This window comes from Lichtheimia ornata (assembly GCF_029851405.1).
Source record: "Lichtheimia ornata isolate CBS 291.66 chromosome Unknown scaffold00070, whole genome shotgun sequence".
Lineage (NCBI taxonomy): Eukaryota > Fungi > Mucoromycota > Mucoromycetes > Mucorales > Lichtheimiaceae > Lichtheimia > Lichtheimia ornata.
The window spans coordinates 57,770-82,398 of NW_026695390.1; the positions used below are offsets into that span (position 1 = coordinate 57,770).

The following is a 24,629-nucleotide window of genomic DNA, read 5'->3' on the forward strand; positions in this document are numbered from 1 at the left end:
AATTAAATAGGTGCCCTGAGCATTGTTTCAGGCCAGCTTATTACACGGAGGTGGTCGCTTTTTGTAAATATGGATGGCAAAGGGTTGCAGGTTACTGTAAAGACGAATACTATGAGATTGCAATGTGGCCGCGTAAATGTGTAAGATCATCACTCATACATACGCAGTGTCAAGTCTATATAAATGATACAATGGTATGCTAATCATTGACGCCTGTTGTCGCGTTCCTCCTTGGAGTGATCTCGATTTCCATTTTGTGAGTGGGACAATATTGTGCTATCATCAGTGCATAAGCAGCCAATCGGTTCACAATGTGTGTGATGTGGGTGCGGATGTGAGTGCGATATAGACTAGAGCAAGCTCGGATCATGATCCCGTCAAATATTAAGCTGTGTGTAATCTCAACTCGATTTATTTGTTTAGCCACCATTTGCTGCTCCCTTTTTTCACTCCTTTTCCGATTTCTTTTTCTTTCTCTTCTTGCACGCGTCTCTTTTATCATGTCGCCTACTGCCACGACTACCATCACACCGCCAGCTGATACAACCACAAGCAGCCAATGCAGTGATTGTAATGGATCAGCCATTGTCGGATCACAGGGCAAGAGAAAGAAGCAGCTGGGTCCCTATCTACTTTTGGATACACTTTCCTTGAGCGATGAATATAGCAAGACCAAGCGTGCCGTGCATGTTCACACTGGTAAAGAGGTATGAACCCTACTACTCATTCCTTGTTGTACAGGATGAAAATTCACGTGCAAGCATTAGGTCGCTGTGAAGCTCATTAATAAAGCCCGAGTGGAAGAATTCAATCTACGAGACAAGGTGGACTTGGAAATCTCTATTCTCAAGGTAATGCACTTGTCCACATCGGAGAGAGAGAGAGAGAGAGAGAGGATGAGGGGTGTGCGTGTTTGTGTACATACAAGTATTATTAAACGCACTTTCACGTAATAGCGATTGATCCATCCATCGATTGTCAAACTCTTTGATGTCATTGAAACCCAAACTCATGTTGGCTTGGTGATGGAGTATGCACCCGAAGGCGAGCTTTTCGAATACGTGGTGAAGAATGACTATGTTGAAGAATCCAAGGCCCAGGTGTTTTTCGCCCAATTGATCAGCAGCGTTCATTACATGCATCGTAAGCAAGTTGTGCATCGAGATCTTAAGCTGGTAAAACAAGGGGAAAATGATGATCATCCTCTACACTCTTTAGCTGATACCAAGTTGCCATGGTTACATAGGAAAATCTAGTACTCGTGGATGATCAACACTTACTTGTCACGGGATTTGGATTTGCCAATCGCTGTGAGGGAGATTTGTTATCGACATGTTGTGGGTCGCCGTGTTATGCAGCCCCAGAGCTGTTGTTGCGTACCGAGTATGTAGGCCCAGCTGTTGATATTTGGTCATGTGGCGTTGTGCTATATACAATGTTATGCGGATACTTGCCATTTGAAGATCGTGGCTTTACAGCACTCAAAAATGAAGGCAACGTGAATCTATTGTATCAAGACATGCTTGAAGCAGCTTTGACATTTCCACCTCGTGTCAGTGAAGATGCACGCGATCTTTTGCGCCAAATGTTGGAGCCGGATCCTGCATTCCGATGCAGCATTGATGTGGTGATAGCGCATCCTTGGTTGGCAGCCCATCGTGCTTTTTTGGAAAAGCCCATGCATATACTTGAAGAAGAAGCTACAAAAACGATTGCAGATAATCGTCAGGCGACCACAACTTCTGCTACTGTCACTACACCCACGAATGGTCATAATGGTATTAATTCACCTGTGCCAACTGAACCCGATGAAGATTCAATGGCTGCACAAGCTGCAGTTTCCACTACCCAAACTACCGATGCTGCTCCTAAAGCTTCCCGAGTCACCATTACTGCTCCACCTACACCACCATCTCCTTCGCCTACACCTTCGCCTACACGACAACAAGCTGCAGCATCAACACCTGTATTGACGTACTATTCTAATAAGCAGCAAAACGCTACTATTGAGAAAGAAGATCATCATCACAATATGCGTCTTTTTGGCAGCCTGCGAAGATTTATCCGGAGGAGAAGTAAAAAAGGCAAGTGAGACGAGTTGTATGATACACATAGGGATGTTGTGTATGTGTATGTGTGTATCCCAAGTTGTGCACTGATCACTTATTGACTCGGAGTTACCATTTCCAGCAGGTAGAAAGGGCGTGCTTTCTTTTATTCATCATTCCAGTAATGACAATAATGAACCGTGCACGCGTGTGCAATACGAGTCATTGCTGATTTTCCGAAAGATGACTGAGACTCAATTGGAATCCTACTTGACACAAGTCCTTGGTGTACTTGGTATCAATGCCACAACACACAATCTCAAGTTTGAGTGTACTCGACCTGCTGCCCCTCACTCTGGTGCTATTTACGGCGACAATGAGAGCCGAAGGAATGTGACGTTCATGGTAGAAATTTGTGTTGCAGCAGCAGCATCGCATGGATTACGCATGATCGATGTGCGTCGTATCGATGGCGAAGAAACAGCGTACGAGTTTTTGTGTGGCAAGGTCTTGGATACCTTGGAAATGTTGATCAGGGCAACCACAGCCTAAGTGAGTCGGCATTGAAATACACCACCCTTATGCAGCTCAGATACCCGTACTCGACAAAATACCATTATTCAGACAAATAAATATTTATTATGATTGAAGCAAGCAGTAATACATCCTTGATCATTAGAAGAGGAAACGAACACGCTTATTATACTCACGAAAGGTTACATAGTAAATGGTACAAGATCATCCATCATAGCTAGCAGCTTAACTTTAGCACTTTGAGGTCTCATAGGATGGTGCAAGTATATACATGGTAATGGGATCGGTTGCCTTGTTACGATAGTACGATATCAAACACCGAGCATGGAGCAACACAATTCATGGCCACCACGTTGACGGTCATTCTGGAAGCTCGTGAAATTTTTAAAGCGGTCCTCCGCTTCCCACAGCTACGCATGATCGATGTGCAACAACAGCAAGGTATGAATGTTGCATGATGTATTTGTAGTAGCCAATCTTACGAATAAGTGGGACATGATGTTGCTCAAACCAGATCATTTGACATGAACATGGTACCATGTCAAACCGATCACGGCCCACATGGGTGAATCCACAATCGATCTATTATCCCGCTTTTCCACGGCCAATTAAGCAGGCCATCTTATAAGAGTGATGATGATAATGAGATTACTAATTGATGCTATCATTGGTGATGGGAAAGCACAGGGACGTTCATCGTTTTGATTGGGCTGCAAATTGGCACTTGCATCATAATCCAATTATAAGCTACATGTTTTGGGGAAATCTGATTCCGTTGTTGACCTGTGTAACAAATAAAGAGCATGGATAATGATCTAAGGTACAAACAACAGGCACCATTGATGCGTGGGCTGATATCAGAACTGAGCTGCAATGAACGGCAAAGCGGATATGAAATGAGCAACTGAGACCGAGCCACCCAAAAGACGTGCGCCTTCCCAGTGTGGGGTACTTGAGTAAAACAACGCTTTGCTTTACAGCTCTTGCTTTGCTTGTGTTACACGTTCCTTCCCTTTTATGGAGATTATCCCTTGCTTGATTCTTTTTTCTTTTTTTCGTTCTTTTGCCTTGCATTGCGGAGCCAAATAGGTGTAACTCAAAGACGACGCCGCCGCACGAAGATTAAAACCAAACAAGCGTTGATCTCTACAAGATTGAGAGAAAAGTAGATGTGGATAAGACATATCTTTTTCCATATGCATAATAATGAAGCCGTTTATTAAAGGCATATCCCACAACCGAAAAAGTGGACCTGGGTCACACAGCAGAAAGGATCATGCTACCGTGGAGAAAAGAAATATCCAGTCCCGTTTCCTTGAAACCTACTAGTACACCCCACATAACATGATCCCTCTTCTCTATTCAATGCCATTGCTTTCTTCCTTGTCAATATAGAGATCAATGCCTATGTCTAATGTCTATTTATACAATTCATAATAGAATTGTATGGATACAAGATGGATGATTGCAATGTGGTTGCCAAGCAACCCACGTCTTCCCGCGGCCAATGGATAGATCCAGTACACCAGTTTGTGTTACTGTCTCGGATCGGAGTCCATAGATCGAGTGAGTGAGAGAGGGGTTCTCACGTCTCTTTGAGCTTCTCTCTCCCTTTGCTTTCTCTTTTCCCGAACGTGTTGCGTAGGTGTGTTGCCGTGTGCTGTGTCTGTTCATCCAGCACAGTCTCCCTCCTTTATACAACATGTCACAAGAACAACGTCCATCTGGAGCAGCTGCATCAAAGAAAATCCGAATGACAATGGCCTGTGAGCGATGCAGGTAAGCCGATCAAGTACATCTTATAGTCCATCTTAGTAATCAACCCCACCATTCTCTCTCCTTGTTGCAGATCAAAGAAAGGTATGCATTGCTATATCATTTATCTTATTTTATCTAATGCTTTATTATAGTCAAGTGTGATTTTGCTCATCCTGCATGTTCTCGCTGTCAGCAAGCTAAAGGTAAGCTGTCAAATCTTCTTTATCCTTCATTTGGATCAGCTGACACGAAAACAAATAGCAACATGCTCTTACAATGGATCAGCAACACAAGTCGATCTCTTCAACCTTGTCAAGCTCAATGAGACGGTTGATATGCTTCAACGCCGTGTGCAATCGATCGAGAGTGATATGAAAGATGTATCGACCAACACTCGCTACGTAGCCGATGAATTCCGAATGACTCGATCGAATGATACTCCTCATCGTCTCTTTACATCATCTGCCACTGCTACCAATTCATCATCATGTGTATTACCATCCTCGTCATCATCATCATCATTATCATCATCAGCCTTATCTTCCTCGTCACATCCACAATGGACACTTTCTCTCACGCCCAATGGTTTACGTATTGATACGAATGTCATTTCGATTCATGCATTGTATGATATGCTCCTTGGTTGTATCTCTCCTCAACTTCAACAACAACAACAACAGCAGCAGCAACAACAACAACAACCGCCAGCATCATCATCTACACCCATCGACAGCAAAACCAGTATTCATAGTGCATGCAGCCATGATTCACCAGAGGTCTCTTCACCCACATCTTCGTCATCGAGTAATGCGGTACCATTGGATGCATCAACGACGACGCTTGTACGAAAAAAGAATTTATGGAAGACGAGACTCAAGACGTTTCCATTGTACAGCACTTGGGAAGCACAATCGAATGATGACAAACAACAACAGCACATAACATCGGGGCTTGACAATCAAGGAGATCTTTATGATTTGATGTCGGATGAGATGTTTTCGATATTGATTGAGATTTACGACGAATGCATGTTGATGCTCCCATGTGTTGATCCAGCAAACTCAGTCGTTGAGCGATACAAGCGGGGTTCACTTGATCCATTACTTTTGAATGCTGTCATGTGTTGGACAGCTCGACATGCGGCTGTACATCACAATCTATTCCCGGGTCAAGATCCAAACAAAGTGGGTGAACCTTACTTTGCCAAGGCCAAAGAATTGCTCAAGGAACGCTTTGCAGTGACGGATGTGGATACGATGCATAGTCTCTTGATCATGTATGTTTATGCCATTGGTCGTCGTGGTTGTGAATCAGAAGCATACATGTACCTTGGCTTGGCTATTCGCATGTGTCTTGATATGAAAATGTACCGTGAACCTGAACCAACATCAGAGATTGATCCACTGATTCGTGAAAGAGATCGACGTTTCTTTTGGGCTATTTACTTTTTGGAAACATTATGCAGCATTCATTCCGATCGACCCTTTTCATTGCCACCCGAGGATGTTGTGACAGTGTCATTCCCAGATGCTATGGATCATGAACAAGGTGAAAGACGATGGCGTGTGATGTTCATCAATCAACGTTTCCGGATCACTCGCATTTATCGCAACATCATTCATACGACGGCTCAAGATAGTCCATTGCTAGCATCTATATCAAGCCTCGATAGGGAATTACAAGATTGGTATGATCAGCTGCCAACAGAGTTCAAGTATGTTCCAGGACAAGATCTTCATCGTCGTGATTGGAGCAGCACTTCTTTTCGGGAACAAGCTTGTCTCAAGTTGAATTGGGAATTTCATTTCCAGATCTCTCAGCTTTATAGTCTCTTTGCTTCACGATCTTCATCATCATCGTCATCTTCCTCATCCGCCGTGGGTGGTGCTGATATTCCAACAAGCGCCTCTTCAGCTATCGATTTGCTTGCACAAAAACGATGTTTACAAGCCGCTGATGTAATGGTCGAGTTACTTGAATGCTTTGGTCGATTGAATCAACGTTGGTGCCATTTCTCGCTTGAAACTATCATGGTCCCTGCTATGATCTATCGGCTCTTCCTCAGCCGCATTGGCAACGATGAAAGGAGTGAAGAAAGCAGGCAATGGTTTAAGCAGCAACTAGAACGTATCGTGCGCATCCTTACATCATCACCAGTGAGACAACACAAATACGTCGTAGCCTTTGTCAACAAAGTCGAGCGATTATTGACTGAGCAACAAGTTGAAGATCTCGATCTTAGTGAGGAACACGAAGCGGCAACAAAAGCATCATCTTTAGACAACCAAACATCAACACCAACGCATCAAGATGTGATGACTACAGCAACCACAGAGTCAGTGACCACAACCACAACCACAACCGCCACAGCATCAATAGCAGCACCTTCGACGAGTGAAATGTTTAGCAACATGATCAAGGAACCAGCTGCAGCACCCTTAGGAGGAATGATGTTTAGTGATTTCTTTGGTACTGGTCCACCTGGCACGCTTCAAGACATGCTACAAACCACACCTCCACCTGTAGCACCTTCCGTTGCTTCAGTGGTGAGCGGATTTGGTACTGTTATGGATGAGAGTCAATTTGCACACATGACAACGCCTATGGATTATTATTCAGCCTCGCCATTCCCAGTAACAGCAGCAGCAGGTGGAAGTGCAAGGTGGAGTAACCATAACACCCCATCACCAATGCAACATCACCAACAACAACAACAACAACCACATCAACCACAGCCACATCATCAACAATCGCCACCCACTGTGACACCATTTGCCCAACCGAATTATCATCACCATCATCATCCATTAACTTCGTCATCCTCGTATCCTGCGACGATACCATTACAACCGCCCAATGCAGGTCATAAACGACTTCATGACGAGCAAATCAAGGGTCCATTCCAGTTCTTCGGCTAATGAACCTTCCATCCGACAACTTTCCTCACTCAATATTCATATCTATACATAATACAACCACATCCCGCGATATACAACTTAGCAACATTTCACACATTACATTCTGCCTTTCTCCTTCTTTTCGACCATCATTTTGATATTGTACAGTTTCCATGACGACTTTACCATAATAGTGTACATTTATTCCGTTTCTTTCATCGTGTTTGCCATTGGTCTCATGTGTGTTGTGCATTTGGCGTTGATTACAATTCAACCTTGGAACCAATCATCCCACCTCCAGGCGCCATTTCTTTATGCGCATGGTTACCGTTTCCACCCCAACACCTCCTTTTTTGTCATGTCAGCCATAATCAAGTATGAGCTTACTATCGTGCATGATGCAAATACCCACCAACTCTATAGTTTGCCAATTGTTTGTGTCGATCATGGGATGGATATTAATTACAGGACAAGGTTTCTTCACGACGCCTTTGCTTTTAGTGTGGGCTTAACATTTGACAGGCTCTAGGTTTCCTCAATGGAAATTATAGTTAAACTTGTTGTTAAGGTATAGCATCGGATTTTCCTTCAATAAACTTTCCAAACACTAATGTAATGTAATCAATATACTTTTGACTGGATTTGTTTAAATAGTATCCATGTCGAGTGCATATTATTGTTTGGTTCATGTAGGACACATGTGCGTGAAAAGCCTCGTACGTTTTGGTTTTCATCAACAATGATGGGTAGCATTCGAATTGTTAAAGCATCACATAGCAAAAGAGATCAAGTAAAATGCGAGAGATACACAGACATTGAATATGCATTGATCCCAGGGTCAAGGGGTTTATACTGTGCGAGGCATTTATACACGACAACATGAAAGTCATCGTCATTCCTTTATCCTACATATACACATACGTTACAAAGTAAGGGCTTATCGGGCTTATCGGCGCCTATACGAGCGCGCGTCAAGCTGCCGTAATCTTTTCGTCATTACGATGACGATCTTGCATCAAATGTGTGACCCGGTGCCTTTTTGTTTTCATAGCCGTGATGTTGTATGTGTATGTGCGCTTCTCCTTTTTTCATCACTCTTGTTCGCAATTTCTCACTTCCATCTCCCAATTATCGTCTCCTTCACTGCTTTCCTCCCCCCAAACTACGTATGACTTTGAGTTTGTTTACCTTCTCAGAATAGAAAACGACCAAGCGTTATACCGTTTTACTCCTGAACCATGTGTGCATTCCGAGCAAGTGAGCGCATCATCTTGTGTACCTTCATCAAGTGACACTATGGGTAGGATCACACACATCCACGCATACCATTCCGCACAATAACTCTATCAATAGGATCACATACATACCATACCCGATATACCTTTTAACGTTACGAATGATGATAAAGTAAGGATTGATCAAGAGTAGAAAAGCTGATTACCAGAGATGAGGGATGTTGATGATGATGATGTTTTACTGCACACCACGTTGAGGAAAGGGGAAGGGGAAAGACGACATTGCATGGTGATTTGCGATTATGGCAGCAAATTTGGGATGTGTTGGGTATGCGAGGGCCGTGTATTTTACCGAGGATGGATGGTGTTGTGAATCATGCAGCAGCTGCTGCATCTGCTACGTAGCTGTCATGGCGCGGAGATAAACGGCCAGGGGTAAAGTGAATAACAGGGAGAGCACATCCGCACCACCACCATTATCATCATCAGGGGGTACGGGTTGATGACAAGGAGCGATCCAATGTACGTCTGAATATCACACACGCGTGGTGCATGATTTCTTTGTAAGAATTCATACCACGTATGTGCACACAATGGCTCATTCATTCAACAATGATTCCATTCTCACTCCCTTTTGTCGCCACGACAAGAAACAAATTGTCAATTTCCACAGCTATTTTTGCTGTTGCGCTCACACACACCTCCGTAATGTATACAATATCGGGAAATATTTGTTGTTCTTTGTCAATGATGCTCTCTGCAGATCCCCTGTTCCCTTTTACAGCCATCAATGGTACACACAATACCAGCGAAACTCCCACGCACATCACCATCTCCTTTCCTTTCCTATGATCTGGAACCCTTGCCTTTGTTCTTGATATACACTATTCTGGTACCTTTATTGCCATTAAAATAATCAACATACACATAAAAAAACTTTAGCTGTGTCAAAAATAGAGACAAGTGGACGTGCGCACATTCTCTGTGTACAAACGTACCAGCAACTTAGAAATGAAGGGTCTACGGGAAAGGCTATAATGATCACACATTAAACGCGGTGCAACAAATATGCATCTTGCATATCTCAAATGTTGCAATCAAGATCGTTGATGCGTATTTGTTATCGCCCATGGTAGACATACATAGGTCATCTCTCATTCGCATCAACGCGCAGCATCAAGGAGATAATAAGAAGGCCAATGTGACCAAGCCACGGATAATAGCAAGTGGGTGAACGCATTTATACATATGCAACACAGATATAGTGTCATTATTGTTACGGCGTATGAATGAGCGGTAAGACATGTAGGGGAACGGGAGCCTCATTGCACCACGTTGTGGTAGGAAAATGAAAATGTAAGGAAATAGCATGCAGAATCAAGATACAGGTTCCCCCTTATGGAACTGCCTTACCAGAGAACAGACAGCATCATTGGCTATTGTATGCAACTATCTTTAAGACACATATCATCATCAATTTATGCCATGTTATGCGATGCATATACGCCAACAACAGCATTGGAGAACAATTTTAGTAACAATGTGGGGAGAGCAACATCATTGGGGTCGATGGCACCTTTTTTCTTTTTCTTTAAGCAATGCAGATGCAATGTTTTTTCTCTCATTGCCGTTTACGGATATCAGACGGCTCGTGGCGAGAGTGTTGGGTAGATGATGGATCAGGGGCGATGTTCAAATGGGCGATCTTGCAAGCAAAAGCATGCAAACTTTGTCTCTTTCCCCTCTTTTTTTTGCTCTCTAACGGTTGTTGACCCCCCATTCCTTACTTGCTATTGCTCTCTCCCGATTCGCTTGTGCGTGGATGCTGCTACCCTGATACCACTAACATCATTTCCACGCTTTTACATCTCCTGTCAGCGCCAAATCGCAAATTGGCTGTGTAAATGGCACACATCCACTCGTTCAATACCCCTTGTCTCCTTGCCCTTCTCACTTTTGTTGCATTGCGTAGCATTGTAGCATGATGGTAATTGCTATTTCGAGGTCAATACGTTCTGAAAGGTTGCCCAAAAGTAGGTCCAACCACTATGCCGGCCCATGGCAAAAAAAGGGAACCTCCATTCAGGGTCAAAATGATACTATACAAAGCATCTCACGCGACATGCAAGGCGAATATTCGAGCGAAACGACCATTTGGGACGATGGTGAAGGTAAGGGTGGATGAATTGCATCGTCGTCCATGCCGCTTTAGGCTTATCCTATACACACATCACCCTCACCTTCTTTTTATCTCTGGCATCCCCTCGTCCCCCATCCCCCAAGCAACTCTTGTTAGCCATCATTATATCACCCCTTCCACACTTTCTCCCAACTCTCCTATTCCCACTCTTCTTTTTTTAAGCTCGACTTTTCTCGTTTCTTTCTTTCTTGACACGCCACTCACTTTTCTTTTTTGCTTTGCGTTTCTTACCCACAGCACACATAAACAGCCGATCACTTGTACACACACTCATACTTATAGTACAGCATCAACAATAATCTTACACGAATGCCTGCAACTGAAACCTTCCACGGATTTATCGAAACTACAACTGACACCCTGCTGATCTTTGAAGCATGTCGCAGAGGTATCCTACCAAAGATCAATCGCCGACTCCAAGAACGTGAACGAGGTGCTGTCAAATCAGGCACTGTATATGTTTTTGACGAACGTGAATCAGGTATGTGTACTCTTATGCGTGTATTTTATCATTGCAAAATGTGGTATTGATAATGGTACTTTAGGTATTAAACGTTGGACCGATGGTTATGTATGGAGCCCATCCCGCATTCTTGGCAACTTTTTGATTTATCGTGAATTGGATGGGCGTGATTCTGTACAAGATCGCCGACGGCCTATGAACTATAATAGCTTCAATGGTGGATATCGTCAACAACAACATCATCAGCCTTATCCTCCTCCACCACAGCTACTCAATGATGCAGATCCCACTGAAGAGCTTGATGGCGTTGATCGAAACCGTGAACGCGCATTAGTAGGATCATTGACTACTTCCTACAACTTTAAGAAGGGAGGTCTTATCAAGAAGACCATGAGCGTGGTGGTGAATGGATCCGCTCAGCATTTGATCAGCTATTATACCAAGGAAGATGTATTGAACCACCGCTTATCAACACCATCCTCAATTCCTGAACTTGCATCACTCGAGATCTCACCCGAATTGTTAATGCGACAAAGCTTTCGTGTGCCACCTATGGCAGAGCATGTTGAGGTGCTGGATCACCCATATCACCAAACAACCAAGAAATTTGCAGGCGCGTTGCCATCCCCAGCTCCTTACTCCCTTATTCCATCGTCCCGTATGTTGATGAAAACAATGAAAATTAAGGGGAACGTGTCATACTTATTATAATTTTTGATCATATGTAGAAAGACGACGTGCTTCAGAAGCGTTTCCAGTCTCGAGACCAAAAACATCACGCACTGGGAGTTTGGATAGCCCTGCAACCACGGCACGACATCACATGTACATGGAACCTTTTGGCCATCCTGGTTATGCACAACATCATCAATCACCACCTGTGCACCCGCATCATGAACAACAACAGCATGATGGTACTATGAATCATGCAGCAGCTGTCACTGCAACTACTACAGCTGCTAACAATACTCCTCGAAGTGTGCATGACATGTCAACATCGCCACCTTGTACAGCTGCTGGTGGCATGATGAAGTATAGCAATGCTCCTATGGTACCGTTTCATGCAACCATGTCACCACCACCATTCATGGAATCTAGACCACCCATATCCACGGGTATGGCTCGACATGATATTGTTACTGAATCACCACCACCATCTCCATTCTATGGTCGACCTAGAAAATCATCCATGGAAGGATCACCAATTATGTGGCAACAACAGCAACACCAACAATATCAGCATCCAGCTGCAGCAGCAACAAGGTCAATGAATACCAATCCCACTAAGCCTGTTGTTGAGCAATACCGATCGCCTCTTTCCATGTCAACGACACACAGCGGGTATTATCCTACACCCCTACCAACAGGTGCAAATAAATACAATATGGAGCAACATCATCAGCTACAGCCTATCACTTCCCCAGCTGGTCCTCCACCAAATGAAGCCAACATACCAAGTGCTTTTCCCATGATGGCGTCTACTACTACAAAGAACCATTACCATCATTCAATGATGCCCGCACATCATCAACCACCGCCACCACCACCACCAGCTCCACAACACCATCAAGCTGAGGTGCAGTACTATTAAGACAACTGCGACGTTATTACCCATAACCCAATGCTATCGTTGTGCCTTATTATCTTGTTGTTCTCTTCCATCTTTCATCTTTTCCATACACTTTCTCACACGCCTTTCTAATCATACGTGCATTATTCATCAAACACCCACACAACACACATTCAAAACCTTATTATTGCCCATATCACGCATTCCATACTTGATTCTCCTATTGCTTTATGCACTTCATGCAATGTTTTTCTCTTTCTCTTTAAGCTTTCTTTTACTTTTGCATTGTAAAAACTTTTCTCCCTTTTGAATTCGCGCTCACCACCGATTACTCGTTATTTACACACACCACACACACACACGCACATACACATAGCGTTAGGAGGTCTGGCAAGGTTGGCATTTATAGTTATGAACCCAAAAAAAGGACATTTATATATATAACAAATAAAAAAATGGCTAATAGACCTGTAGTTGGGTACAATTGCTGGGTAACAAAGTTGCATCTCTCGCAGATGGTTCGTAAACGTCGCTATCGAAAAAAAAATAAAGCAGGGATAGGTGCATATGCAGCTGATAGATTATGCATGCAGCAGTGCGGTTGATCCATCATGATTCCTGTACCCTATAGATACCCATATCGACTTGGCACACCTGATGTCTGTCAAGGGTGATGCCCAAACACGGAGGCATTAAGCCTAATGCTTACTGGCCTGTGTGTTCGATCATGTTAAACTTTAGCAACGATAGGTACGAGTCCGTGCACAAACACGGTTTCTTGGATCAATCCATCGATCATCAAAATAATACAATGCAAATGCCATTTGCCATACCTTTCATCATCATCATCATTTTTACATGAGTAAAGATGAGGGGAGTTGTACATGAATGCGTTAGGGATAGTGTCTCATGCGATCTTGTTCCGATGACCTTTATGCAACAGCTGTGGTTGTTGTGTAAATGGTGCCACGTTCTAACCTGAAAAGATCAATCATCGCGTGCATTGCTTCTCTCTCTTGTTTTAGTTACCGGTCCCCTTAGCCGTGTTTTCCCTTATCCACGTCTTTGCATGTGGCCAATGCGCCGATGGATGGATGATGTAAGGTTGAGGAGGAAGAAAAAGAGGAGGTCAGCAATCAGGGGATAAAGCATGAAGGGGTCTACATCACATTGGAGTTGTCTCCACGCGCTTCTAAACATGTGCTCCCCTTTGTATGGACGACAAGTCCTTTCCCCCTGAGACGAACAAAAAGATCGGGTGCATGACGTGCTTCAATGCCATACATAAGATGATGTGGTCCGGTCTACAGTGACGTGATGATGACTTTGTCGCAAACACGTGCCTGTTGTTTTCCCTTCTCCTCGAACAAGTGGGTGATGTTTTACTACCACTACTACTGCTACTTGCTGCAGGGACATCATTTATTACGTGCATGATCAATTGCTGCAAGCGCATTGCTATCGATAACAGGATGACACGTGAATCGTTGTTATTGCTATGTGTGCATGTGATCGAATATCGATATATTATACTGCTTGTGTCAAAAAAGTACAATTGGTATCCATGTGTGCTAAGCATCCCCGTGTTTTAATCCCTCTAGCTAGCTAGGCAACGTACGTATCCATGGTAACCATGTTGATTGTGTACAGCGTATCTAAAAGGATATTCTCCTAAGAAACGGTCGATAATGACAATGGATTACTCACTTTTTTATTGGGTATTCTCGCATTGACATTGACGTTTATGCTGGAGGAGCGCTGATTTCATTCACATAGCCCACTGAATCGGATGAAGGTGTTCTTGTACTTGTTTATCTCAGCTTGATACATTATGACTTTGGCTATTACTACATCGTACACCTCCCCCTCCGAAAACAAATCGTGGAATGTCCCGGTGTCAACAGAATCCAATGGCGATAATACACAACTCCAGCAGCTAACGGATGCGATCAAGAGCATGCAAGACAACTTGAATCAATACTTGACAGAACGCATGGCTGCCGACAACGAGCCTGCCACCGATCTAGCGCAGGATGAGGAAGAACACGATGAAGAGCAAGGTGACGACGAGGATACTGGTGCGGGTGCCTTACAACGTCGACCTGATGCACCCGTTACCACCAACAATAAGAAGCAAAAGACTGTTTGAGTCGATCCATTTATTATCAGATTACCATTTCATATCCACAACAACACGCATTAAAGAGACCAAAGTCATGTTTATATGTCAATGTTTGTTATCTGTGGCAGATACGCACTTGCACTAAGTTCGAGGATATGCACGTCATCAAAGACATCTTTGCCATCGTATCCAACTAATACATACATTCGTGAATCATGCAACACTGCAGTGTGATGTCCCCTGGCAACAATTGGATTTCCGTATACGGCACTTGTTTCGTTCCCAAGCCATGACAAAAGCCGCTATCTCACCTGCATGGGAGGGAGGATTTATGTATTGATTAAGATGCCAATGACTCTCAGTTTTTCTGAAGCGAGAACTCGCACAAACATCCTCAAAGAGACCCTCTAGCGCGGCAAGTGATTTGTGATAGCAGATGGATGATGACCGATATTGCACCTTACTTATCTCAGATCCTGGTTTATGCATCGACAATCAATCACACCAAAACTCTTTTTTTATGAAGGCGCCCCAACGATCCATCAGCTCATCATCACTCCTTCCTCCTATTCGTGATCGAGTCCAACATGTATACATAATCACCTTGACATGTGCTGTACATTATCCCTCATACCTTCCACCATCAAAGTATAGCTATTAGAGTACTGTTAGTGATGCTTATGAATACGTAATAAATATATAAATGATAAGGTGGCAAATTAGCTTCCATGGAAACCCATGTACTGACAAGGATGGCCACGCGAAGGCTTTGCCGTCACCCTCTCCCCTACGGTGCACCAAGCCGGATAACGGGGGCTGCCATTGCATCTCCTATGGCATCTTCTATAGGTGCTGCTCGAGCCAACGTGTTCGGTCTGATAAAAGGACAAAATAGCTTCCCACGCCCACAGAGGCCGACCCATAAGAGCGAAAAGCAATACATGATCCCATATCTACCACAAGGCCACTGAATAACAGTCTAACTTCCAACGGCTAAGGCAGTAATCCTCAAATGCAATTGATAGGGCCATGATAGGGCTGACCACACTGTCGCAAATGAATCATAGCTGCCAACAATGCTTTACACAAAAGAGTAAGGCATCATCCCGTTCTACCCATAGCAAATAAACATCCGCCATATCAGTAGTAGCTGCCATCAAGCGACCTTCTTGGGTAGGCGTCATGAGAGACACATCATGCACTGCAACAAATAAATCCGGTCTTGATGAAATATAGCACACACGAGAATATTGAGTTGTTGAGAGAACGTCCAAGGTACCCATACAAGTACTTGAGGATTGAGATCCGCCATGACACCGATGAAAACATTGCTCTGAAGATCCACCGATAAAGAGACGACTTGCAGGTAGCTGATTTCCAAAACCATGGAAACGGTATCCTTGACAACCACAACTATAAGATAGAGATCGTTTGCTTGCTTCTGAGAAACCCACCCAAATTTAAATGTTGATCTTCGTCTTTCAAAGCAATAGAACTCGCCACTGACAACTGTTGTAAGAAGACCAAATGGACTTTGATGACACCAAAGAGAATGTGAAAAGATAGCTTGATGGAATGATGGACCTATAAAAATGCATGTCACTAATTTATCTCTGAGGTAATGGTAACAACACTTAGCCTGTGTCATATGAGAATCCACGACGCCCGTTGCCCCCAGCAACCAAAACCAATTCCCTTGCTTCAACGTTGTTGATACAATACCAATGCTGATACGTAACCTTTTCTCCAGGGAAAGGAGCGATACTTGATGTGGAATGCCTCGAGCGATGAATAAACCTTGATAGCGCCAAAAAGACACGCATGTAATATTGTTGCTTGTTGCTGATGCGATACATCCATAAGAGACTTGCACTGCAGAGGGCTGTTGAAATCAATTGGCCAAATAACGAGAACCACCAGATGATCGAGTAAATGCTGTTGACAATAAAGATAGGAACTTTGTTGCTTGTGCTGATATGGTACACCGACAACAGGCATGCGTATAGTGGGATATCCATCGAAAGGATTGTCGACAACTAGAACCAAAATGAGACGAGATCAACCTTGGCGACACCAAAAGATATACAAGTTGTTGCTTGTTGTTGCAGATGCAAATAAAAGGAAGTATCCAATAGGTGGTAACGAGAACCATCGAACGATGTAATAAAGCCAGCTGATACTGGACGATGCTATACTGTAGACGTCGCTCCTTGACCCTGACATGATTCACCTATAAAAGATGCACGGTAAACAGTCTTCCAAATCCATAGAACAATATTTAGGAATGATAGCTGCATCCGTCAAGAATCCAAAGGGCACATGACAAATAGCTTGCTGAATAGCCCACATGCTATGATAAAAGCGGAGGTTGGCAGGCGTTGTAGAAACGAATGGATCATCAATTACCAATGGTAGCCATGTAATGAAACCCTGTCGACATCCAAAAATAGCTGCATCCATCAAGAATCCAAAGGGCACAAGACAAGTAGCTCGCTGAATAACCCACATGAAAGATGGTGTTAGTAGGCGTTGAAGGAAAGAATGGATCACTATTTACCAATGACAGCTTCATCCATGATAATCCCAATGCACCAGAAGACAAGTAGCTTGCTGAATATCCCACATACTATAATAAAAGAGGAGGTTAGCAGGCGTTGAAGAAGAGAACGGATCATCATTTACCAATGATAGCCATATGCAGATATCCAATGACAGCTGCACCCATGATAATCCCAATGCTCCAGAAGACAAGTAGCTTGCTGAATAGCCCACATACTATAATAGAAGAGGAGGTTAGCAGGCGTTGAAGAAGTCAGCGGGTCACTATTTACCAATGATAACCATACGCACGAAAACATGTCGACATCCAATGACAGCTGCATCCATGATAACCCAAAGAACCAGAAGACAAGTGGCTTGCTGAATACACCACATACTATAATAGAAGAGAGGTTGATTAAGATCGGAGCCAAAACACGGATCATCCACTATTTACCAATGATAGCCATACGAACGAAAACATGTTGGCATCCAATGACAGCTGCATCCATAAAAATCCCAATGCACCAGAAGACAAGTACTGTAGATTGCTGAATAGTCCGCACACTATAATAAAAGAGGATGTTGGTTGGGATTGGAGCCAAAAAACGGATCATCCTCTATTTACCAATGATAGCCATATGCACGAAATCCTGCTGATATCCAAATCAAGCCGATTCTTTGCAATCGTCCGCTTGTTGATAAGGCCCGCTACGGTGGTACTCGGCTTGAAAGCCATGGAACGATACTTTATGGGCATATGCAGTGAGAAGGTTGAGTAATACTTATACCACCAAAGAGAGCATACTTACATGATGCCGAAGAGCCCTTACAAAGAGAGACAATGAGACAATCCTTGCTGCCCAAGACCACATGCAAATCGAGAAAGCATTGTGCATCGAAAAGCCCAAACCAGATCCTAGCTGCGGAGTGACGTACATATGGCTAAAGAGCGATGTGAATGGCAATCGTTTTTCATTGGAAATCGAATGCAGCTTGACGATGAATGCCTTGAGGAGATGCATAAATGACCTTGGTAACACCAAAGATGTCAACGCGGACTCTCATTGCTTGTTGATGACATTATCCATCCATAAAACGCGTATAGTTGTAGAGATCCATCAAAGGAATTGCCGATAATCAGAACCACGAGATGATCGAAAGCTTGCTGACGCCAAAGGTATAAACCTGCTCCTTGTTGCTGACATGATCGATCGATAAGGGACCTTTGTTTCAGGAGGTTCACCAAATTGCAGGTAATGGGAAGCACCAGATGGATGATGGGATGAGGGTTGATATGGCACCAAAGATATGCATGCTGTTGTTTGTTGCTGATACAATCCACTCACAAGACGACAAGAGACTTGCATTGGCGGACACTCTTCAGAGAAATCGCCCGTTGCTTGGTAACCAACCACCCGAGACGCAATAAAGGTTGACACCACCAAAAGACATAAACGCTTCCCAATGGCTGACATGATTCACCTATAAAAGATGCACCATAAACAATTGTCCCAACTCATCCAACAATACTTAGCAATTCATAGCTGTGATCTTGTAAACGTCAAAGCACCAAAAGACAAGCAGCTCTCTGCAATGGTCCCTCTAAATAATGGTAGGCGTTTCAGCAAAGGTCTCTAAAAAGCATGAGAGTCATACATACCTGAATCACGAAATCATCACCCGCAGACTTGGAACCAAATAGGCCACCAGGATGTAAAGTGATAATAAAAGCGCACAGCCAAAGAAACATCATAGTACCAGTACTCTCCTGTGGATCGACGCGATGAAGTGCATCAATAGAGATACCCATCTTCTCTCTAAAGGCAAGGAGATCAATAGCCGTAAAACGATGGAGCCGTGCGAACAGAGGATGCATTTTTAAATCCCTGAGACCGCAACATGAGTCGCACTGTCCCCGGGCACAACATGTAGAGCTCCACAGGAAAGTGTAGTACAATGACGTCCTTGACGTGCAGCCTTGATAATAATAGTATTGCCGAAAGAGGCTCTGTCACTGTATGGTGTTTGGTAAGTCCACTTGAATCCAACCAATCCCATCATAATGAACACTCTTACCTTGTGGTATTTCTCAATAGCATCTTTGCCTCAAATAGAACCGTATCTCCATGTCATCCATATTGCCTTGCTGCTGTTTCACTTTAAGGCTCGTTAATTAACGGATTTTGCTTTGTAGATCCAATACCATGCATACCATTGAGCCAACCATACAGCATTCTTGCTTTGAGATCCGTATCCTGTTGCTGCCAGAGGTACCATCATCCAACATGTTCATCTACCATAAACGCAATGTGAGATAAGAAGCCAACCCAATCCACACGCTTTTGTTGTCCGCATACCCAAAAGAGGCAATGTGAAGACGTCTTGAGAACTCGCATTGTGGACAACTCGGTAAGGAAGGCACACGACGCCCTGAACCATGGTGATCACAAGGAATTGCAACCAAATACACCATCCGAAGGCAATACAATAATCAACCTGCAACGCCATGGTATGCCACCATATGTACCATACTCTCATTGGATCCTGAAATTGGCATCATAAGAGATATCCACCTTCTCTCTGTAGGCAAGGAAATCAATAGCCGTACTTGGATGGAGGCCGTGTGCACAGCGGATGCATTTTTAAATCCCTGAGGCCGCATCTTGAGTCACACTGTTTCCGGGCCAAAATTCCCCAGGAGAGCACAATACTATACAATGACATCCTCGACGTGCTGATTGATCAAAATAATCGCCCAACCAGAGCCTGACCTAATATTTCTTTCGTAAGCACGCTTGAAGGGACAAATTCCATAATGAACATTTTACCTTGTGGTATTTCTCAATAGCATCTTTGCCTCAAATAAAACCGTATCTCCATGTCATCCATATTGTCTTGCTGCTGTTTCATTGTAAGGCTCGTTAATTCACAGGTTTCGCTTTGTAGATCCAATACCACGCATACCATTGAGCCAACCATACAGCATTCTTGCTTTGAGGTCCGTATCCTGTTGCTGCCAGAGGTACCATCATCCAACTTGTCCAAGCTACAGTAAGTGAAGTGTAAGGTAACAATAACATTCGCTTTTCATGTCGACATACCCATAGTAACAATAGGTTGCGACCCTCCTTGATGACCACCATGGAAAGCATACACACGACACACGATGCCCCCTTTGGATCTTGTATAAACGAGAGAACAGCAAACTACACGTAAACTTTAGTATCTCAATGTCCAACTTGAATAATAAAGTAATGCAGCGATGGAACGTACATGTTGTATTGCAATGGAAGCTTGAGTCATGGGCAGATCACGCGCGTGCTTGTTGTTGAATGTCTGCAACGGGAAAGTGTCGCCATTGACCACATGTTCACCCCAATGAACGCTGTACATTGTAAGGAATGCCAGCAATTAACGCGTTGTAGTTTGTAAATGGAGACAAGCTTACTTTTTTGTGAAGTGGAAGTGAAGAAGAGTGGTCTCTTTGTTCCTCCTGTTCTCTCCAATTCTTGCACTCCATACCACCCCGCTTGCTACAGCTATTACTGTTTATACGTAACCTCCACAATATCCTATGCGCTTGGCTCAATAAGAATGATCACTGCTCAAGACTTCAATTGAGAACAGCCCTCGTAATTAAGCTATTAGGTCTGTGCTCATCACATCGATCGATTAGTTATGCATCTCCACTCCTGAACCGACTTGTGTAACCTACTGTGTAACTCCCTACCAAATATGATATCTCGCTTTCCACCCTTCAATTTGCTGCCCCCCTTTCAATGCAGAAAACAACCAAGTGATCCCCCCTTGCACATCTGAGCTAATAGTAGGATACCCAAAGTATTATGTTGGATCCAATTTTCATTTAATAAAAAGTCGAAGAACACGTAGCACACTGTACTGTGGATGTTTATCAAGTAGATACATGATGCATAAGGAAACAATATAGCCAAGAACAGGGCATGGGCGAAGCATCTAGAGTCATCGGGGATAATTGCGTCGTCCTTTTCGTGATTGCTGTCGCCATAATCACCTTTCATCCATGGTTGTAAAGTAGGTGCTGTATGCTTTGGCTCCAGTATCCCAATATCTTCCATTGCTGTGAAACACCTCCTTTCGTCAAAGATATAAGCCCTTTTCTCAATTCCATCCAATCCATCACCATCCTCAGCCGTATTCACGTGAAACGATCGATCGTTCCTGCTGATGACGCGCCAAGTAACCAAAGCAACATTCCAGGACTTCTCATCACTGCACTTGATCGCATCCTTCCATCCATAACCATTGCAAACTAATATCGCTGCTGATGCGCTCCCTTTCCCATCGATCCTTGGTCCCTCTCTTCTTGAGTCACTTTCCATCGCAGCTCAACCAGTTGAAGACTGCTTGTATTGTGGCGTAGTTGATGGCTGATAGTGCGTCATTCAAACTAGATATCCCGTTCTAAATGGGCACTTCCTTCCATCACATGTACCAAAGCATTGCATCATTCAGATCCATATCCATTGTAATTCGTATGTATTGAAGCAAGTTGCTACATGTAAATAAAGCTGTTTCGATACAATGGCTATCTGCTGTTCATGGGAAAAGGCTGTAAGGCGCGTTGCTGCAAGTAAAGAACGCTGTGGGATACGATGGAGTAAAGAGCTTGTTAATAGCAACTGGTGCATTGAATGCTGTTACATTGGATTGCGGCAGGGAAGCGCGTCAGAGCGTGTGTTGTAGAAGAGTGACAAGAAGGCTGTGTGTGTACACGCCATGGACTTGCCATTCGGTCAAAAGCAATCGGATGAAGACATTCGTAGGATGGACATGATGGGTTGAAGCAGGACAATTGTTCGCAGGTGGTAGTTGTACTTAAATGGGGCAACAGTTGAGGATGGGAGGAAGTGGGAGGAAGCTTGCAGTGGAAGAGCTGCAAATTAATTAGATTCTTCTGGTGCTTGGATGATGTCTCTGTGCTTGAGCGTTGCTCAATCAAATCCTCTCGGATCAAGAAAGTTGAATGATGGGTATGCTGGGCTGGAGCAGGACAATCGTTTTTATGCATTGGATTGGGAAACAAAGGTGAATGGGAGGAATGGGCTATCAACCAGCAGTTTACAAATAACTTTGCAAAATGATTTTTGTGAAATTGGATGATGTTTTGTGTTTGAGCGTTTTTCAGTCAAATCCTCTCGCATGAAGAAAGTTAAATGATGGAAATGATGGGCTGGAGCAGGACAATTGTTCGTGTGCTTTGGATTGGACAACAAAGGTGAATGGAAGGAATGGGCTATTAGCCGGCAGTTTACGAATAACTTACCAATTTGATTCTTCTGATATTGGATGATGTTTCTGTGTTTGAGCATTTTTCAGTCAAATCTCATCGGATCAAGAAAGTTGAATGATGGGCATGCTGGGCTGGAGCAAGACAATCGTTCGTATGCATTGGATTGGACAACAATGGAGAATGGGAGGACTAAGGTTATTAGCTGGCATTTTGGACTATTCCTAAATAGTGTACAAGAATCATGCATCGACTGTGCTGAATGACTCAAGTTACATAAACACGCCCTCTGCATCTTTTGCTCTATTGTAGCCATACTACTTTACATTAAACAAAGACCACTCTCATATAGCATCACGCTTACAACACAGTAAAAACATAAAGACGCCTGTATCTCTAAACTTTACAATCAAACGTGGGCTCTTTAATAGATCAACGTGCTTGTCGGGGTCAAAGGAATCTTGTGTCAAAGTATGAAGTTCATCGTGGCCAATCCCAGATTTCGCAATGTCGCTACCAGCCAAACTGGATCTGGTGGTCGACCTCTTTCGACGACGACGACCAAAAAAATATTTTTTGAGCTGTTTGCGACATTGAACGCGAAACTTTCACACAATGTGCTGTTGGCCAAGCCGAGCGCATTGCTCTAATAAAAACCCCACGTTTGATTGTAAAGTTTAGAGATACAGGCGTCTTTATGTTTTTACTATGCTGTAAGCGTGGTCGAGTTGCTTTCTCCTAGTGGATGGTGTCGGCTGCATTAACGGAAAGATGAAGAGCTGAGTGAAATGTCACATGGTGGTTACACAGACACGTCCTTGACAGGTAGCTGCACAAATGGATGATGATGATGATGATTGCCTTTTGTGAAGGTACGTAAGTAAACAGCATCCAATAATGAAGGTGTGTCAAGGTATGCATCACATTTGCATGTAGAAGAAAGTCGAGCTGCATAAACCAATCTGTACACTAAAAAGATGCGTATACAAACATATTGAATGCATCACTCACCCTGAAACTCAATGCAGGGATCACTTCACTTTTTTCTTTTCTCAAGGTCATCCCACTTCCCACTCCTCCTTATTGTATCACAAAAGCCATGTACTTCTTGCATGACCGATAACCGGACCACCTTTATTATTCCATCTTCGAACCAATAGTATGTAATCCACAAGCTAGCAACCTTCAACAAGCGTGTAATAAATAAACAACGCTTTATTTCATCTAGCTATTATCTTGCTACATTGCCACCACCATCCTCGTAGTCGTCGTCCGTCATCATTCGTACTCGTACTCGTCACCAGTCGTCAATCTCATCCGTCACACCAACATCCAAAAATACACAAGTTGAAAAGAATGGGATCTTGCAGGCTTCCTTTTGAATCTCGTTGTCGTCATCATTGTCATTGTTGTAGATGGGGTGATCATCGTAATCGTCATTGTGGTGAATGTGGTAATCATCGTAATCGTCGTCTCTACAAATATGAAAGCAGGCAAGTTAGACCATCTGATACCGGGAATGATGACGATTTGGTATACCGTTAGGCGATCCTCTCTAAGGAAGAAAGCAAATCAGAAGGAATTCACAAACCAAATCACCACCATACGAGCAACGTCGGGCGATCCCTTGTTCTTGAGAAGGCACTGCACGAATCACGCAAGGCCAGTTCGATCCATGGCAAGGAAGGACATCACTTACGTACAGTCCAGGCTCATACTTGTCCTCATTCATCCTCCCCAAAGAAAGAATGATCCCCAATCCTTCCAATCATTTTCCACCTCATGGAAAGAAATCCTCAAGGGGAAGAACGAGCCTATCACGAGAAGAGTGTGTTGGTTTAACACATTCACGAGCTGTTGCAAATGCCCTTTTACCTCAACAACGGTGACCATCCTCTTCCAAAAACCCATCGTCATCGACCCATCCTCAACTCAACGCAGGCCTATAGAGCCCTGGACACGCTCCAAGAAGCTTTTCCAGCACACTTGGCT

General features: G+C 43.6%; 8 protein-coding genes across 8 annotated transcripts; 4 read left to right on the forward strand and 4 right to left on the reverse strand.

Moving 5' to 3' along the window:
• Positions 1 to 500: 500 nt before the first annotated feature.
• Positions 501 to 2,600, forward strand: O0I10_010443 (uncharacterized protein; the record flags this gene model as incomplete). Its single annotated transcript, XM_058490423.1, has 5 exons — positions 501 to 707; positions 768 to 851; positions 957 to 1,175; positions 1,247 to 2,084; positions 2,194 to 2,600. 5 exons carry the CDS (start codon positions 501 to 503, stop codon positions 2,598 to 2,600), a joined length of 1,755 nt encoding a protein of 584 aa, XP_058338790.1.
• Positions 2,601 to 4,284: 1,684 nt separating this feature from the next.
• On the forward strand, positions 4,285 to 7,258 carry O0I10_010444 (uncharacterized protein; the record flags this gene model as incomplete). Its single annotated transcript, XM_058490424.1, has 4 exons — positions 4,285 to 4,361; positions 4,432 to 4,442; positions 4,493 to 4,543; positions 4,602 to 7,258. 4 exons carry the CDS (start codon positions 4,285 to 4,287, stop codon positions 7,256 to 7,258), a joined length of 2,796 nt encoding a protein of 931 aa, XP_058338791.1.
• A 3,723-nt stretch (positions 7,259 to 10,981) lies between these two features.
• O0I10_010445 (uncharacterized protein) lies at positions 10,982 to 12,726 on the forward strand (the record flags this gene model as incomplete). The annotated part of the gene is made up of 3 exons (XM_058490425.1): positions 10,982 to 11,153; positions 11,218 to 11,793; positions 11,864 to 12,726. 3 exons carry the CDS (start codon positions 10,982 to 10,984, stop codon positions 12,724 to 12,726), a joined length of 1,611 nt encoding a protein of 536 aa, XP_058338792.1.
• A 1,810-nt stretch (positions 12,727 to 14,536) lies between these two features.
• O0I10_010446 (uncharacterized protein) lies at positions 14,537 to 14,854 on the forward strand (the record flags this gene model as incomplete). The annotated part of the gene is made up of 1 exon (XM_058490426.1): positions 14,537 to 14,854. One exon carries the CDS (start codon positions 14,537 to 14,539, stop codon positions 14,852 to 14,854), a length of 318 nt encoding a protein of 105 aa, XP_058338793.1.
• A 952-nt stretch (positions 14,855 to 15,806) lies between these two features.
• On the reverse strand, positions 15,807 to 18,125 carry O0I10_010447 (uncharacterized protein; the record flags this gene model as incomplete). Its single annotated transcript, XM_058490427.1, has 8 exons — positions 15,807 to 15,906; positions 16,069 to 16,197; positions 17,058 to 17,320; positions 17,385 to 17,453; positions 17,510 to 17,602; positions 17,659 to 17,762; positions 17,823 to 17,932; positions 18,013 to 18,125. 8 exons carry the CDS (start codon positions 18,123 to 18,125, stop codon positions 15,807 to 15,809), a joined length of 981 nt encoding a protein of 326 aa, XP_058338794.1.
• A 361-nt stretch (positions 18,126 to 18,486) lies between these two features.
• O0I10_010448 (uncharacterized protein) lies at positions 18,487 to 18,843 on the reverse strand (the record flags this gene model as incomplete). Its single annotated transcript, XM_058490428.1, has 1 exon — positions 18,487 to 18,843. The coding sequence occupies one exon, from the start codon at positions 18,841 to 18,843 to the stop codon at positions 18,487 to 18,489; it is 357 nt and encodes a 118-aa protein (XP_058338795.1).
• Positions 18,844 to 18,898: 55 nt separating this feature from the next.
• O0I10_010449 (uncharacterized protein) lies at positions 18,899 to 19,178 on the reverse strand (the record flags this gene model as incomplete). The annotated part of the gene is made up of 2 exons (XM_058490429.1): positions 18,899 to 18,970; positions 19,029 to 19,178. 2 exons carry the CDS (start codon positions 19,176 to 19,178, stop codon positions 18,899 to 18,901), a joined length of 222 nt encoding a protein of 73 aa, XP_058338796.1.
• A 363-nt stretch (positions 19,179 to 19,541) lies between these two features.
• Positions 19,542 to 20,030, reverse strand: O0I10_010450 (uncharacterized protein; the record flags this gene model as incomplete). Its single annotated transcript, XM_058490430.1, has 2 exons — positions 19,542 to 19,661; positions 19,896 to 20,030. The coding sequence occupies 2 exons, from the start codon at positions 20,028 to 20,030 to the stop codon at positions 19,542 to 19,544; spliced, it is 255 nt and encodes an 84-aa protein (XP_058338797.1).
• Positions 20,031 to 24,629: the final 4,599 nt, after the last annotated feature.